This window comes from Sebastes fasciatus, chromosome 6 (assembly GCF_043250625.1).
Source record: "Sebastes fasciatus isolate fSebFas1 chromosome 6, fSebFas1.pri, whole genome shotgun sequence".
NCBI classification, from domain to species: Eukaryota; Metazoa; Chordata; class Actinopteri; order Perciformes; family Sebastidae; genus Sebastes; species Sebastes fasciatus.
Window position 1 is genome coordinate 17,602,288 of NC_133800.1, and position 17,227 is coordinate 17,619,514.

A 17,227-nucleotide genomic window follows, 5' to 3' on the forward strand; every position below is an offset into this window, starting at 1 on the left:
GATTTAACCCTTACTCGGATACCATGACCTGGATGACTGAGAACCTTCACAAACATTACAGTTAATAATTTCTCAATCATGTAGTCTGTAATAGATTACACTTTAAAAAGTGCATTACCCTCTCCAGTAGTGTTCATATGAATTCACAGGCAGGTCATTAGTCACAGAAAAATATTTATTTACAAATTCATATTACACTTGTTAAAAAAAAAACATTTTCCCTTTAAAATGCATTCACTCCCTCTGCCCAAACAATCCAAAGATGATCGAATACACTAAGTCAGTATGCATTTCATCATGAGGAATATAGTAAGTGCTGGTTCTTATTATTATAGCTTCAGTTGATACAAATCTCCTTACAAACCAGATTGTATTTTAAATCCAACTGCTCTTTGACATTATCAAATAAATGTGTCACAATCACAACAGACTCTCTGTCATGGCATCCAACCAACACGTCATGCACCATGTCACACAGTCAGTCAGCATCCTGAATCACCCTGGTGAGTAATTTCCGTTTAGGAAGTTGACACGCCAGATGACATGCTAGACAGAGGAGGAGAAAGGAAGAGTGAGGCATGGAGAAGTACTGAGCTGCTGGTAGATGAAGCAATTTATAGGCTATATCTCCTGTATTTTAAATTACAAGAGACATTGTGTATCATGGTATACTTATCAAAGAGACAACATAATTGAAAATGTATAAAAGCAAAGGCAGTAGAGTTTGTACAATAATAGATGGTCACTGCTACAGTTCAACTATATTTCCTGCAAATAGATTTAAATAGTTTGAATGCTGTGTTTCCTGTGGTTAAAGTTGTAAATACATTAGGCTACATACATATTTAAGTTCTATAGTCACAAAAGTGTGTTAATAAGGTTAGAACATTATTACTACACAATTTAACACAATATTTGTAACTCTCTTAAGACCATCACCATGCATGTTATGTCCTGTGGCAGTTTTAGCTCGTTCGCAGTCAAATTACATCTTTATTCCATCCTCTACCTTCTGCTTCAGTCTAAAAGTCATTTAAAGGCACATAATTCTGCTGTGAGCACGGTGAAGGCGTGTTAGGGGGCATGTATTTGCCAGAGGTTTGACAGACTGTTTGCTTTGTGTTTTTATGGTGGGTTGGTGAGGGACTGCAGGGTGGGGTTATCTGGACTTCTGTGTCCTGGCTGTATAATGTGTGTAAAGGAAGTTGTTCGTGCTTGTACGTGTGACCCGGCGCCTCGCTGAAGGCCTCAGGTGTGTGGTGAATGTATGCTTGACTCAGAGCCAAGCTGAGGATCTCTGTCTTTTCCTTGTTGTAGCGCAGCTCTACGCCTCGACGGCGGGCCAACACCAGCTCCCTCTGCGCCACCTGCAGCTCCTCCCCGAGTCGCCCCGGTGACCTCTGCTCCCGCCCGAGCCAATCCAGAGCCATGCTGCTGCGCATACACTCGTCAAGTCCTCGCTGAGAGTAATAGGAAATCACACTCTGGGGGGGAAGGAAGGAACATACGCATTCATAGTTTGTAGCAGCAGATGCTTTATCAAAGTTAGCTGAAACCAGGGATGAGATATGTCCTGTACCTGTCGAGAGCACTGCTTTTCCCTCAGAGCCTTCAGTGTCCCGTTCCACTGCAACAACTGGAAAATTGTCATCATCTCCTACACAGGGAAAGAGAGGGGGAGAAAAAGGGGGAGAATGAGAGAGAGAGAGAGAGAGAGGGAGAAAAAGGGTGAGAATGAGACAGAGCGAGAGGAAGTCTTGTGCAACCCCATGAGTAATGACTTGAATAACAAACCCACACGTTCAGCTCTGTGTACGTAGGTCTGACAAAGATAACGTATTATTCTTGAATCCACACCTAAACTGTGGATGATTAGTTTGAAAAGCTATTGTAAATCTTTATGCACCAGGTAGGTTTCACCCTGATTTCTAAAACACAGTCTGGCTGAACAGCTGCCACGTGTTAAGAGCCATAGTGAAACAGAGAAAGTCTATACATTAACTGAAATCGACCTAATGAAGCACAGATGGAAAACATAACACATAATTTGTCCGGGGTTGAAGTCCATGTTGTATCTGATGGCCTGTTTACTCTGTTCCCATCTGGCCTACGCTACCTGTTCATGATTCTGCATGACTACCAAACCATCCAACACCTCCTGTGTAAATGATCTGAAGCACTGACAGCTGCGTACCTTCTGGTTGATGCCGTGTGTGCAGAGATTTGAATGTGCGTGTGTGAAAGCATTTCATTGTCTGTGCATGTACATGTACGCACGTATGGAGGTGTGTGTATTACTTGGAAGCTTTTCATCTCTATGAGCCATAGGAATGATAATGAACCCATTTCCTCCTGCTAATAACCCTATGCCTGCAGACATATGCTTATTTGCACAAAGGTAGACATATTAGGTGTTTCATACCATGACTCCGTGCCTGGGTCTAACTGAAAGTGAGATGGAATGGGAATAAATGAGCAAAAGCACACTAGGGGGGTAACGATAACAACGGAGGGTGGAATTACCACCCAGTGGTTGTGATTCTTGTTATGTTTGGCTTCATAATTCAAAATTTTGTAAAAATGATAATGTTTTAATTTAGGCTCCAATTATAAATACACTATTTAAGATCCCTTAGCGGGAAAAGTACCCGCCTGAATCGTTTGAAGTAAATAGATCTTTCATGCAATTACCACATGATTTATGAGCACAGCTAGAAGAAAAATAGCATTTTGCAAAATAGGCTTTATGTTTTACCTGGAACTCCAGCATGGTCCTTCCTATGTAGGAGTGGAGCAGCAGGCTGTAGGTTCCTATACTGGTGCTTGAATCACAAGCGTCTTCTACAGCGACCTTTATGGAGACACAACAGTTCAAGTCAGCATTCATGTTAAGACTAAATTCTTGCTTAAGGTGCAACACTGTGTTTGTGCTGGCTCACACTCACAGCACTGTCTGTGGACGCCTGCTGCAAACTCTGAGTGATGAACTGAGGGTTGATGCGTCGACACGGCAGCTCGTTCACTAGTGAGTTCATCAGGGCCACGCGAGCTGCATCCCTCCGAGCCTCTGCCTGTGTGTCACACACCTGTGGATGAAGAGATAATGAGCATGAAGGGTTAAAATGTTGAAAAATAGATGTGAAACTTTGTCACTTCAAATAGAAATTTCTGGCACTGCTGATATATGTGAGCCTATGAGTTCTGTCTGTAAATGGGCGCCCAGTCTTAGTTAAATGATGATTTTACACTTCATTACAGTTAATCATGGGATCAGAACTCAATTCACCAATGAGATTAGAACATTAGAGGCATTCAAAGATAACCAATCACATGCCTTCTCTGAGCTGGGGGGCTGCTGTCTGGGTCACAATGAGCCCATTGAGACGCTTTGTTGGATTTAAACAGAACGGCGTCAATTCAAATCAACCTTAAAAGTGTGTGTGACTGCGTGTTTATCCCCGCCGAATGACCTTCAAGTGTTGCTTGTAAGCACCCAGCTCTGAATATGAAACTTGATGTAAGAAAACAAATGCTTTTGGTCAGAAAAATAACTTGAATCTGTGTTGTTTTATTATTTTATAATTTAGTTTATTCTGTGCTGCTGCAGAAAAATTAAGAGAAGCAATTGCAGATTAAACAGTATTATTACTATGTTCATGTGTGTAAACAACAGCCACACTAATCATTTACATAGAATACCAAACTAAATTATGACATTTTTTTTATTACATTTACAACTTATGTTTCAATTTCCATGCTTTCTGCAATTTCCTTATAAAGACAGAAACATCACCTGCATCATGTATCTTTAAAATACAAACTTTCAGCTTATTTTTTGTCAAGTATGTGCACTTCTAACTTCACATGAAGGACAACTAGTGTCTCATTGACACAGTGCAGGCATGTTAGATTAACTACCAAATGTAGAAATCATGCCAGACAGCACAGATGATGATAAACACACCTTATAGTTACCAAAGCAGCTCCCTCCAGGGAGGGTGACATAGCAGATGTATGGAGGACCAGGGGACGGAGCAGATTCGTACAGAAGCAAGCTGTCAGTCTGGACGGCTGCGTCCCCGACAGAACCATCTGATTCACTGGAGGAACCGTTAAACTGATCCGTCTGCCTCTGCTCCCAGAAGTTATGGAGCATGGCCACTACATTCACTGCAAGCATATAATATGGACACATGAAAGCATACCACAACATCAAGTAATCTGTTGCAGAGTTAATTAACACATTTCATCAATCATGATTTAATTTGAATATGTAAAATATTCCTGATAACTCTTCTGTGTTGGTGAAAGGTTTCTTTTAGACTCGTGCTGAGTAAACCTGTTAAAATATATGTCACTGTTAACATAAATTATAGCAGCCAGACATCTGTAAATCAGCATTCCCAGACATTGTTTATTTAAGTAGAATTAGGAGCTGTAAGTGCCACCCCATAACTTATACAAATCAGCATTTTGTAACCCTTTGAGCTTTTTCTGACCCTGAAATAGGTTTTAAAGTTTCCTGTGTCCTTCACAGTCTGCCAACTATTCACTCAGCTCAGTCTGTGGCAGCAGGGTTACGTTGACTGACACTTGTTGGAGGAATACTTTGCAGGAAATATAACAAAGAGAAAACAATGAATTGCTTGTCTGTTTTTGTATCACTAATGTTAGCAGAGTTGTATCAACTTTAACAGTTTGATTCTGATATCTAAAACAAAAAGATGTGTACATTTCCTGTTGAAACTAGCATTAAGTTTGTCACAAAGCCTCTCAGTTACTCACAGTCTTTGGGGCTGGTGTCAGTCTCACTCTGGGACAGGTACGACATGATGCTCTCCTCCACTTCCACTCTATTCATCTTCATCCAGTGTTTACTTCCACAGCTGCCTCAAACACTATCAGTCCACTTTTTTTCTCATCAAAATGCTCCATCAAAACAGAAACACATGACCCTAGAAATGAGCAACCACCACCACCGCCATCACCGCCATCACAGCTCAGGATGGGAACGTCATAAGGAATAAACTCAGAATCTGAAAGCCCCTCCACTCTCCCTCTCTCCCCTCCTGTGTGAACATCCCACCAGGGCTTCTCTTTTGAAGCGGACCACCTTTGTCACCCTCGCTGCCAATTAGCTCAGAGGGCCCCTCACTCTTTCTACACATGCACACACACACACACACACATACACACAGAGGTGCAGAGCTGGAATGCTGAGCCCCTCCCCTCGGGCCATGCAGCTGGCTAATCCCTGAACAGAGTCGGATAGTTAAAGACCTGCACAAAGTTGCCAAGTTGAACCACAGATGGTACAATGTACCTCCTCAAGGAAGAGGAAAAATATATATTTTTTTCTGTAGAAAGGTGTAAGACTGGATGCTTCTTTTTATATGAAATACAAGTGGACAATTCTACCCAACATGTAGAGTCTAAGATGTGTGGGGGTTTGACTTCACACACTAATTCGAGCCCACGGAGCCCAGGGTCTGAGCTCCATTCACCCTCTTCAATATGAATGGCCATTGTTCAAGTCTGAATTCACCCGCTCCCTGAAAGCCTCATACACATAAATGAACCAAATTCTGAGAAAGAAGTGGTTTCTTAGCTCCAAAGTCCTCTGCTTTCTCATCTTTCACATGTCATGATGGCTCAGTTGAGTTGTGTCAGCGTGACAGAGTGAAGGGGTATGCGTGTCTATTTCGTGCTGAGTGTATTGGTGTGTTCTGGAGCATGTTTGTTCCCACATGCTTGTGTCAGTCTCCACTTTTTTGATTGGTTGCTGGGAGGGTGGAGGTAGCGATCTACTCAAACTACCAGAATAGTTGGGGGACCTTTGAACCACGGGGGTTCAGCATAAATAAAAGCTGTTCATGAACTTGCATTGTTTGATTCTTGAATCCACACTCACGTCAGTCACCGTCAGCAGTATACCCAAAATGAACTTGAAACTACACTAATAACAAAAGTTACTCAATAGGTTTGTTTGTCTTTTGATATGCGAGTATCAACTAACTAGAATGTGCTCACTTGACTAGCAAGCATATTTAGTACAGGTGCATATGAACAGAAAAATGTCTTTCTTAAACCATTCTTTTGAATAAACAGAGAAAAAAGGAATCACGTCAGTAATGTTTAAATGGTTTAATTATCAAACAGCTTTGTTATACATAGTCAATATTTACATTAGACTGTATGCTGAACGTGATAGTTCACTAGAGTTCAAATAGAAAAACAGCTTGTCTTCTTACTTGACAGTGTTGTGATTTCCTGAATACAAAGTTTGTTTTCACTCTTCTCTCGTGTATTTTCCATATCAGTATGGAGCAGTTGAGTTTTTGCTGAGTTTTTCCATCAACTATCATGTGTTTTCAACTCTTCAAAACAAAAGGAGCAGAGGGATCACGCAGCACAAAGCAAACAAAAAGCCTGTTGACATGAATTCCGTCTGTCCATCTCTTCAGTCCCATCTACCCCCAGAAGGAGTCGCTATCCATGCTGGACTTGATGTTATTTTGGTTCTCTCTCCTGGATTCGGTCGCCAAGTTGGCTTCTCCCTTCTGCAGACGTCTCCTCTGTGACGCCTTCTGCTGTTGGGTGAGCTGCTTCCGCACCTTCTGACGGACTACCTCCTACAGCACACACAAAAACAACGGCAGCAGGTTACTACAGACGAATGTACGCACTGTGTCTCTGCAAGGCAGACACAACAGCATGTAGACATGTCGTCTCTGCCACGAGTCTCCCCTCACATTCTTTGACAAACTGCAACACCATGTGAAAGCTCTTTAGCAACACCTACAGGACATTTCAGTTTCTGTCAAAACTGTGTACCAGGATTGCTACTTCTGGTGAAATGTCCAAACGTGCTTGTATTTTGTAATGGTAGTGTCCCTCGCTCTCGCCTTGACCCTTGTATACTGCAGACAGCCATGTGTGTCTGTGTTTTACTTACTGGAGGTATCGTAGAGCAGCTCCCTCTGCTGCCCATTGTACCCTCACTGTCTGTCCTCGTCCTCCTGTGTTCTGCCATTTGTAGAAGACTGTCCGAGTCTCTGCATGAGAAAACACACAGAAAAAAATCAATTGCCATTATGGCACAACAAAAAACAATAATTCACTGTTGGGGTGTAATTTACACATTTTCAACAACCCTGTTTGATTTGACACAAATGGTGCTATATTTTATTCTCTGAAATGTATCGACAGTTTCTCAAGTTACCAGGCATTCATATTAACAGACTTAAAATGATTTGTTGGCTCTGTACTACAGCTGCAGGTCGAGTGCTCAAACATGCATCTCTCTCGATGTACTTACACAGAAATAGAAATAACAGCTAGGCACAAGGACAACAAAGCTGGACACATAAAGGTAAAAGATAGCCAGGGCTGTTATGTACATAAGTAGTGAAAAAATAGGTATATATAAATATTATATAAATACATATAAAAAGTACCAATGACCATATATAAGTCAAGTGTTCTGTAAGCTGTAAACAATACAAATAGTGCAAAGATATAAATGGTGGATATACATGGACTGGATGATTATGTACAGTATTTATATTGACATTGATAGATGATACGTACATACTATAAAATGTTGTGCATTAAAAACTGTAAAATTACAATCTATAATGGCAGCAGTGGATATTTAGGTGTTAGAGGGTTATTGACAGTGTATGACTGATTTAAGTTCATCATCATTATCATCTTATCAAATGTGCTTCATTTTGGATATTGGATTATCTTAACTTTCCATTGTGTTTACCTGAAGGGTTTGAACTCTTTGTTGGAGATAGAAAGGTCTGCCAGCTCTGGACACTCACCCTTTGCCTCATTCAACTCTTCCTCTAAGACCTTCTCTGGCTCTTCATCACTTCTAGCAGTAGATGTTGTCTCAGTCTCTTTCTGTTCCTCTACTTTTTCACTCTCCTTCTCCTCCTCATCTTGTATGTCAGCATGCGAGTCGCTGACTTTCAGACCTTCCAGTTCCAGCATTGCATGCTTATGTTCCTCCAGGTCCACATCCTCTTCTTCTTCTTTTTCTACCTCCTCGTCTGTTGCCTCTTCATCATCGCTCTCCTCTTCATCATCGCTCTCCTCTTCATCATCTTCCTCTCCCTCGGGTCCAGCTGGGTGTAGCAATGCAGCATCTCTCTCTAGATCTTTGGTGAAGCCGCTAGCTGAGACTTCGACATCTAGAGAACAAGACCGCCTGTAGGAATAAACAGTGACAACAAAAGATCATGCAAGACTTGCTTTTCACCTCCAAATCACGCTTTTAAATAAATGTGGGAAAGACAATTAATAATGCAAAATGTAATTTTTCTAAATGTACAAAAAAAAAAAATCAACATGATAAGTTTTTACAGGAGTTTTATTGCAACTGAAACATAAATATGAGTAGTTACCTGACGTCTTTGAAGGTTGGGAAGAGCTCGCTCTCGTAATTGTATCGTCTGGCAAAGAAATCTCGGATACATTTGACATCTCTGTCAAAATACCTATAAACAAAGTTAGGAAAAGTGAACAACGGATACATGTTTTTGTCGGTTTTATGAATTTTAGGTGTCCCATTAATTTTCAATCTAATAACAGAGACACCAACCATTCAGCATTAGCATGTGTGGTGGACACCATCTGAGGGAAGTCAATCATAGTAATGTGGTCCTGGTCGTCCAGCATGAGGTTGAACTCATTAAAGTCTCCATGAATCAGGCCGTGATTGGCCAGTTTGACTATGAGCTCCATGAACTCGTTGTACAGAGCAGATGGATCCTGCAGCTTATGCACCTGACACCTGAAAATCATCCCACAAACAATACACATTAATTATATAAAACACACAAAGTATATAAGGAACAGAGAGTAGAGAGAGTGTGCCATTTGCTATTACTAGTGTAATATATAAACAAGAAAGAGGGATGGCTTGTTTACATACAGTGGATATCCATTGATGAGCTCCATCACTACTGCATGTCTGTTATAGTCCACAGGTTTGGGAACAGGAAAGCCCCGATCATACAACACCTGAAAAATTAGGAGAAGACTCAAAAGATGCAGCACACAAAACTGGATTCCTATAGGAACATCTTAGGAACTGCTAGTGACATTTTCTTTCTATTCCACTACTGTCTCGGATTTCCGTTACCTTCATGTAGGCAAACTCCTTCATGGCAGAAAGGCGAGAGAGGTAGAGCCAGGACATGTTCTTCCTGTGTTGGTGGTAATCTCTCTTGTTCTTCAGGTTCCTGAAGGAGGTACGACCCAATCTGTGAAGCTTCAGAGCGTACTGCTCGTCGTTTGGACTCGCCACAATATAAATATCTGCAGGAAGTGAGCACAAAGATATTTCTATGAACATGACAGAACCACAGGGCAGAAAATAGTTAAATATCATTTGAAATTGTCTGTTACAGTAAACATGTTTTAATAATATGATTTCATGACATTTTCTTCTTATACATTTTTATTTTCATTTTAAATGGTAGGCCTACTATTTACATATGAGTGTGTATTTCTCTGGGATGAATCTACGTATAAATATAAATACTTGACTTTGCTTGTGTGAACCATTATGATATATAATACATATCAATAAATAAAGAACTTGTATCGTGCCATTGATTTCAACCAAATTGTGCATGCCATACTATGTATGCAACTTTTTTTCTCACCTGACTCTTTACCCACACCCATCTGGTTGCCAACTGAAATGATCACTTCTCTGGAGCACAAGGTCTTCAGAGCCAAGTAGTCATATCCTCCGTTGTTCAACCGGTAACCCTGCACAGCTGAAATCAACATACATATGCCACATTAGAAAAATAACCTACATGTACCATCTCTTAAAACTAGAGAGTGAGCGTGCCTGTGGGTTATCTTACCCTTGGAGCGTTCATAGGCTACGAGTTTGTGTTTGACAAGCTCTCTGAGGATCTTGTTGCAGCCGCCATGTTTGAGGCTAGCGATGGAGGACAGCAGACTCACTGGAACAATCTCATGGTTCTTCATCCCCATCTCAACCTGTGTGAGGGCAAGTTCACAGGAAGAATCACAATCAGATCATTAAAGTGCTGAAATTCAAGCCTGCTTGCAGCAACAGTGTTACACGTGCTGCAGAGCTAAATTGACATGAAATGAGCACTGCTCCATGAGACCATAGTCTGGGACTTTGGTTTATTGCTCATAGGGAGCACTACTTCTAATTCTCCAATTCATTCACATAATACATTAATCATCTTCACCTGCCTTTTTACAGAACAAAAGATGGTACTCCCTCAGATATCTCGGTGTACAAATATGGAACTCCAAAACACACGTTATCAAGAGCTCGTTATCCTTAGAACATTTTAAAAGGAAAGTTATCATCACATTTAATTCATGATGTCTAATTATCTTTTGATATGTTTAGATACATTCTTTTTTTTCTGTACTGTTTTTTGTATGTATTTCATTGTTTTTATTGGATTGTTTTCCACTGTTTGTTTAGGGTTTTTCTGCACATTGTGTACTTCTTGTTGTTGTTTAACTTTGGTTGTATTTTTAAAATTAGTTTAGATCGTTCTTCCTTTTTTGTTATTGTTTTTTTTTCCTCCTGGGGTTTGGGGGGAGGTCCTTTGTACAAGCCTGGGGCTTCTTGACCTTTCCTAACACATTTCTTTTTTTTTTTTTCATTGACTGGATTTTGTGCAGTTTTATATATGTGCAAATAAATAAATAAAATATTAAAAAAAATTAAAAAAAATGGTGATACATTATCCACAGGCCACTTTCTATGCAAGAATGCAGTTAGTCTTTTTAGTACAACTTTCCCATTTCTGAGCAAGGAAACAATGTCTAAGGAAACACAAACAGGGGATTTTACACCAAAAAGACAGTAACTTATCCAGTAATAGTAAGATATCTACTTGATTAGTCTAACACAGACTGCTGAAACCTTAGCTTCAGCTTAACTTTGGAAGACATTTAGGCACAGAATGAGGAAGACTAAGGATTTTGAGCCCTCATCACTTGCATTGAAATAGGAAGGGATCTCTTCAGGGTCAGTGTGGACAGGAGGAATGATCAGTCATTTCATTTACAAGGCAGGCCAGTACGTATTGTTTTAGGATAGACTTAAACCTCTCTGTCAACTCTCTACAATGACAACACAACAGTTTGACAGCCCTAATTAATGAACTGCTGTCAATAATTGGTTGATGTAACGTGTTATGTACTGTAACGTTAGCATTAGCTAGCCTAGCACAAGCTAACTCAGCTGGTAGAGAACAGTTGACTGTTAGCTTAGCTTAGCTCTTAGCTACTTACCGCTGTGAGGACTCTGAAGTCATCTCGAGATAAGTATCTCAACACCACGACGTTCAGCTTCCCCATGTTTCAACCGGGTAACCAGCAGCTAACGTTAATGTTTAGTATTACTATATTGTCTTAGTTCTTCTTAGACTCAGTCGTCCACATGTTTTAGTAAACACATGTAAGGCGGAAGTTCAGGAAACGGGAGAAACGTCACTTCCGCTTTACGTTCGACGTCATCTGGTGGTTGACGCACGGTAGGCTACCTGGAAAACAACACACATGATTTGTTTATTTGAGCGTAGGCATGGAATAATAAAACAACACACAATCTTTTAATTAATTACTTAAGGGCAACAGGAATAATGGAGATAATTTAATTATTATTATTATTATTAATAATAATTATTAAATTAATTTTATTGTTATTTTTTTAAATTATTATTTTATTTATTTTTCCTGCCAATCTCCTGCTCCACACTCCAGTCCAGTAGGTGGCGGTAAAGCACCTATAAACTGGTTTGCCAACCGCCAATAAACACCAAAGAAGAAGAAGAAGAAGATAATAAAACGACACACATAGCATTAATATCATATATATATATATATATATATATATATATACAGTAGAGGGTTATTTACTACCACCTAGCGGTAGATAGGGAAATTAACTTGAGTTTTTCTTGACATACACAGGTGTGACCAATCACATGATCAATTGCTGCATTGTATTAATTGCTCTAGTCATCTTTTTTTCTTTTTTTTTTAAAACAATATTTTTTATTGAATTTTACATATAAACATATATACATATATACACACATACAGACAGACTAACAATATTAATAATTAAATTATACAATGAAATGTTTAGTCACAATTTCAAAGAAAGAGAGACATGACATTTCATGTATTTCACATATCTAACAAAGAAAACAAATAAAATAAAAGATAAGACAAAATAAATAAATACCTCAAAGAAGAAGAAAAAAAAAACACAACAACACACAACAATTTCAACAACAGCACTCAGCAACACACAACAAGCAGTTTCAATTTGACTGTGCCCCTTGTCGTCCAAGAAACTCCAACAAAGGTTTCCAAACATTTTGAAATTCTGCTGCTTTTCCTCTGGTTATGTATGTAAGTCTCTCCAGTACAACACAAGATGCCATTTCCCTCACCCATACATGTATCGAAGGTAAATCCATTTTTCTCCAAGACAGAGCTATCATTCTCCTGGCCTGCAGGAGTCCAAAGTTAATTAAAATTAACTGTTTTGAGCTAACGATAAAGTTATCTGGATATATACCTAGTATACATATCTTTGCTTGGTGAGGCACCTTCACTCCAACAATCTCAGATATATTCTGAACAATTGTTTCCCAGTATTTTATTTAACTTCGGACAGTCCCATACACAGTGAAACATACACCTTCCTTCTAAACATTTAGTACAAGTGTCTGGGTTGGTTCAGTTTGGCCGGGGTAATTGCTCGAGTCATCATTAATGTTTCTAGATGCACCTGTGCTTTTCCTGCTATGACAAGTCTGTCTGCTGTGAATACGGTTTAATTGTGCTGTCTGACACTTTCATTCTACAAACTAATTAGCCTACTGTATGTACATGAAAATCCACTTACTTTACCACTGTGTACTAACACGACTACAATACAATACAACATGTGCACTGATAGATGCTAGTCAAACCGTGCCTTAGGTAAATATGCCACTACCAAGAGATTTACAGTAATATTATTTTTATTCTGTTTTCCAGCTTCCAGAGTAGTTCTGTAGCATCACCAGCAATTTATTACATTTATATTACATTTAATTTTAGTGTTAGTGCGTTAGTGTTAATCAATATCCCTCACAAAAATCAAGTGTTTTTAGTTTAAACTTAATTTTAATGTGAAAACACTACATATTCAAAACCTTCTTAGCATTACTGTAGTATGGAACTGAGACACAACTACAGTCAAATATTAAAGCCCCTACTCATTGCATTACACAGGTGTCTTCACTTGTTGACTGATTAGACATCTTCCCAGTGCGGTGCTGGCCTGTACAAACTGTGCTTGACTGACATCTGTGGGTACCTTACTCTCTTCATAACACTTTTTATGTGTAGTGCATAGGTTTTGGTGACATTAGGTGGGTTTACTGCATAGCTTCAGCCAACATCAACCTTTGCAGAGGTCTAATCAGCCAGGTTAACTGAAAACACCTGTGTGGGTGTACGGCGTTGAAAATAGGCCTTTGTTACAGAAGACTTTTTGACAAAAAGCACTGGTGTAAATGATAAAAGGAACAGTGAGTAGCTGCATTAGTTTCAGACACCTATTGTGCATGCTGACTTGCTGTCATGGCTTACTGGCTCACTTAAATAGAACAGAGCCATTGTTAATGTTATAAGTGGCACCTGTGTTTTTCCTACTATGTCAAGTCAAAGTATCTGCTGAGAAAAAAATCTTATGGATGCAAATGAGTTGTGGAGTGTATAGGGTGTGTACAATATTCGGGGGTGTTGTGTGGATGTTTGAGTATGTTCTAAAATTGTTATTTATTGTGGATGTGTTGGGTATTATTTATTCAATGGTTGGTCGATCTATTGGCTTTGTTGTGTGTAGTTTTGTTTTGTTTTTTTCGTCATGATGGATCAGCAGTGCTGTGAGTCCAAGATGAGTTTCTCCCTCAGGGACAATAAAGTACATCATATTGTATCATTAAATAAAAGAAATATATCAAAAGTGATGCTACAGGAAACACTGCATCATCCCAAAGGTCAGGTGTGTGTGTGTGTGTGTGTGTGTGTGTGTGTGTGTGTGTGTGTGTGTGTGTGTGTGTGTGTGTGTGTGTGTGCGTGTGTGTGTGTGTGTGTGTGTGTGCGTGTGTGTGTGTGTGTGTGTGTGTGTGTGTGTGAGTGAGAAGGTGTTTAACAGAGATTTACCAGCAAGTTTCTGTTGCCATAGCAGCTGGATTCTGTGCATTTCGTGGGCAGGTAGGCTCTAAACGGAGTGAGAGAGAGAGTGTGTGTGGGTGTGTAGGTGTGTTTACTCAGGACTGCCCTGTGACAGACACCACTCTGTTCTGCTCCCAGACACACACACACACACACACACACACACACACACACACACGCAGACACACACTTGCAGGCTGTGTTGACTCAGTGGAATTCCTCCACTGGTTTATTTAACATTCTGCGGTTCAGCAAGTGCCTGTGTCCAAAGAGAGGCCAGCCATGCTGTGTGTGTGTGTGGGTGTGTGTGTGTGTACAAAATTAAGCAGAGGTGTTTTACTGACCTTTGTGTTATATTACTGTAGATCCTCTAGTTGAATTGGCTCCTTTATTAGTAATCAATTTACTCCGAAACATTGTAAGTTTATTACCCGTGACAAATGGACAAGTGTGCGGAGAGCATGCAGGAGTGAGACAATGAGCTCTGTGTGAGTCACTCAGTGTCTGTAAGTGCTCTGCAGGTCTCATGAATGTTTGTTTCAAACGGTTATTCACACTCTCGGCTCTGCGTCATGGTTGTTTTCTGTGCCTATGACCACTCGGGGCTCCAGCCTGTTAACTTGTGTCACTATATACGGTGTGCTGCGTGCATTAGCAGCTCCAGCAGGTGTGTCTTGGGTGGTAAAATATGCATCCGTACCCCACTTTATACACAAGTAGTGGACAGAATAACAGGGACACATTATAATGTAATGCATTCTAATAAAACAACAACACTACAAACTAGCCAAAAATGACCACATAGTTGAAGGAGCAGTTTCTAACACATCCTCTACAAAAAAATGAACATTAGAAGTTTATAATCAGTTAGTATGTATTACAGGGATATTGCTGTAGAATGTATTCTATAGATTTCCATCCCACTGTATAATTAAATATCGAAACGTTTAATATTGTAGGGAACAACACGGCCCTTTGCAGGATTCTCCCAAATGAGCTTTGATGCAGTATGTCACCCTATTTAATTACATTAAGTTAGAATTTTTGTATATTTCAAATTTATAGTTTAAAAACAAAATATTAAGTGTTTGTTATCAATTAATTGACTGCAGAAAATGTTTTTGCAATTTTTCATTTAGAAGCTAGATGGCACTGTGACACAAGTGGATGACTGCAGCTGCCAAACTGCTGTCTTTTGTCTCATGTAGACCTTTGTTGTCTCTGGTTTAAGTCAAGAATTGAAACAGAATAATTTCCTCCTGTATATGCACCTGGCCTTTTGTTTGTACTGAAGTGTCTTTGTGATATCAGACAGACACTGTTTGTTTGTAACAGGGTCAGGCCTGTGATTACAGGATGAGTGTTAACTGAACCACTGGGTTTGTTATTTCACCATGTTGTCCTGTCACACATTCTGAAAAATATCATAGATGTTATTCAGCTGAATGTCTTGACACACGAAACGTGATGTTGGAAGTTGACTCTGGTACATGCTGCTGATATCGTTTAATTTATCTTTTTAATAAATGCAATCAATTCAGCAGACCAGCCCTGGTACGTTATGCTTTGTAGAAGTAGAGAGAGGTGACTGTGGAGATGGGATTGATTCCGCTGATAGGCTGAATGTGTTTTTTACTGATAAAACTTGTGGTCCGCTCCTCTGGCTCTCAGCAGCAGCAGCATATTGAGAGTCTCGAGGCAGAATTTCTTGTTAAACAGCCTATGACAGACAGGCGCAGCCATCGGTTTCACTGAATCTGGACAGTTACACACAAGCACAGAGCAGAGTGACCGATGGTGTGTTAGTGGAGCTAGAGGCAGAGAGTGTGGACCCGCCTGTGTGTGGAATTATCTGGAACGTGGCGGAACGGCCATTCCTGCATGCGCGTGCACACATAAGCACACACATACATACACACACACACTCACTAACACACAGTGAGATAGTGTCTTCTTTCCAGATGTGTGTGAGGGAACTTTTTGCCATGCTTCAACACAAAGCAGCTCTCTTTTCAGTCTTCATACCATTCCATCTTTTTCTCTCCGCCCCAGTCTCGGCCGTAGAGAATCCAATACTAATACATAATCTGATTATACATAATCTGATTAAAAAGTGGCCATAATGTTGTGAGACAGCTTCACCTTCACCTTGTGTGTTTATATGAGCGCTCATGTATGCCCAGTGGTCTTCAGATGTATTGTTTAAAATGATGACCCCCGTCCATTTTCTGTGTATGGAGGCTGAATATCCTCAATGGACCTGCAGTAAATCGGGATCCTTTGATTAGAAATTAATGAGCTCCTCGTTAGCGTAAGATGAAAGTGAGAGCTGGATAGGTCAAAGTGATGAAAGGACCTTTGCAGTACTGACTAAAGTGAACTGATCTCTATATTTGATGTACACATAGGGTATCAAAGCTATCAGCCCTTCCCCCTATTATTTCACTCACATGAAAAAAGAAACTGCTTATGAGGTTTTAATAATGCATACAAGCATAAAAGTGGTGGCATATCCACCTCTACCCAATTCTATATTGACTCCCAACATCTATGTAGCTACTTTACAAATACAATGTACATTTGAACATGTAATGCATCTTTGTAAAAAGTCGGAGAAAGATTTTCCAAGCTGTTTTTAAAGGGTTTGTAAGTGCCATCTCTTGACGTTTGAATTTCCTTTACTGTGTTGCTGCAGAGTGAACGTGGAATCACGGGAGACTTGCCCCCATCAGTCCACAGAGGATGTCTGCTCCACAAACAGGCATGAACAATTTTGAAGGTAATACACACATACACACCTAAGCACACACTCACAGTGTCAGCCTGTTAAATTGCTTTCTTGTTGTTTTCCAGCGTTAAGCTTCAGGGAGAGAATGCTAAATTGAGACAGGAATTGGAGAAGCTTAGGTCGGTCTCCAACAACAAGCGTGGGCTTTGTTCCTTGGGTATCATCGCTGTGCCTTTAGCC

At 40.0% G+C, this 17,227-nt stretch overlaps 3 protein-coding genes across 3 annotated transcripts in view; 1 reads left to right on the forward strand and 2 right to left on the reverse strand.

The window, feature by feature from the left end:
- Positions 1–199: 199 nt before the first annotated feature.
- LOC141769245 (protein limb expression 1-like) lies at positions 200–5,997 on the reverse strand. Its single transcript, XM_074638117.1, has 6 exons — positions 4,786–5,997; positions 3,965–4,170; positions 2,946–3,086; positions 2,756–2,851; positions 1,580–1,657; positions 200–1,484 (listed from the first exon to the last, which is right to left on the reverse strand). The coding sequence occupies exons 1-6, from the start codon at positions 4,865–4,867 to the stop codon at positions 1,023–1,025; spliced, it is 1,065 nt and encodes a 354-aa protein (XP_074494218.1). The 5' UTR covers positions 4,868–5,997; the 3' UTR covers positions 200–1,022.
- A 132-nt stretch (positions 5,998–6,129) lies between these two features.
- Positions 6,130–11,538, reverse strand: riok2 (RIO kinase 2 (yeast)). Its single transcript, XM_074638116.1, has 10 exons — positions 11,314–11,538; positions 9,891–10,029; positions 9,681–9,797; positions 9,155–9,330; positions 8,945–9,033; positions 8,612–8,803; positions 8,415–8,507; positions 7,772–8,218; positions 6,956–7,055; positions 6,130–6,632 (listed from the first exon to the last, which is right to left on the reverse strand). The coding sequence occupies exons 1-10, from the start codon at positions 11,377–11,379 to the stop codon at positions 6,471–6,473; spliced, it is 1,581 nt and encodes a 526-aa protein (XP_074494217.1). The 5' UTR covers positions 11,380–11,538; the 3' UTR covers positions 6,130–6,470.
- Positions 11,539–16,980: 5,442 nt separating this feature from the next.
- Positions 16,981–17,227, forward strand: part of rgmb (repulsive guidance molecule BMP co-receptor b) — a 48,210-nt gene continuing 47,963 nt past the window's right edge. Inside the window, exon 1 of the mRNA XM_074638149.1 lies at positions 16,981–17,038. Coding sequence (XP_074494250.1) covers positions 17,002–17,038 — 37 coding nt within the window. The 5' untranslated portion in view covers positions 16,981–17,001. The remainder of the gene's footprint in view (positions 17,039–17,227) is intronic.

What these genes read in the sequence shown, in the direction of transcription:
- LOC141769245 (XM_074638117.1), bottom strand. Translation starts at nt 4,867, where the DNA reads ATGAAGATGAATAGAGTGGAAGTGGAGGAGAGCATCATGTCGTACCTG. An exon ending in GCTGCTTTGGTAACTATAAG is followed by an intron (nt 3,087 to 3,964) that starts GTGTGTTTATCA and finishes CTTCATCCACAG; the next exon opens with GTGTGTGACACACAGGCAGA. An exon ending in AAAAGCAGTGCTCTCGACAG is followed by an intron (nt 1,485 to 1,579) that starts GTACAGGACATA and finishes CTTCCCCCCCAG; the next exon opens with AGTGTGATTTCCTATTACTC.
- riok2 (XM_074638116.1), bottom strand. Translation starts at nt 11,379, where the DNA reads ATGGGGAAGCTGAACGTCGTGGTGTTGAGATACTTATCTCGAGATGAC. An exon ending in AGCCTATGAACGCTCCAAGG is followed by an intron (nt 9,798 to 9,890) that starts GTAAGATAACCC and finishes TGTTGATTTCAG; the next exon opens with CTGTGCAGGGTTACCGGTTG. An exon ending in AGGAGTTTGCCTACATGAAG is followed by an intron (nt 9,034 to 9,154) that starts GTAACGGAAATC and finishes CTAATTTTTCAG; the next exon opens with GTGTTGTATGATCGGGGCTT.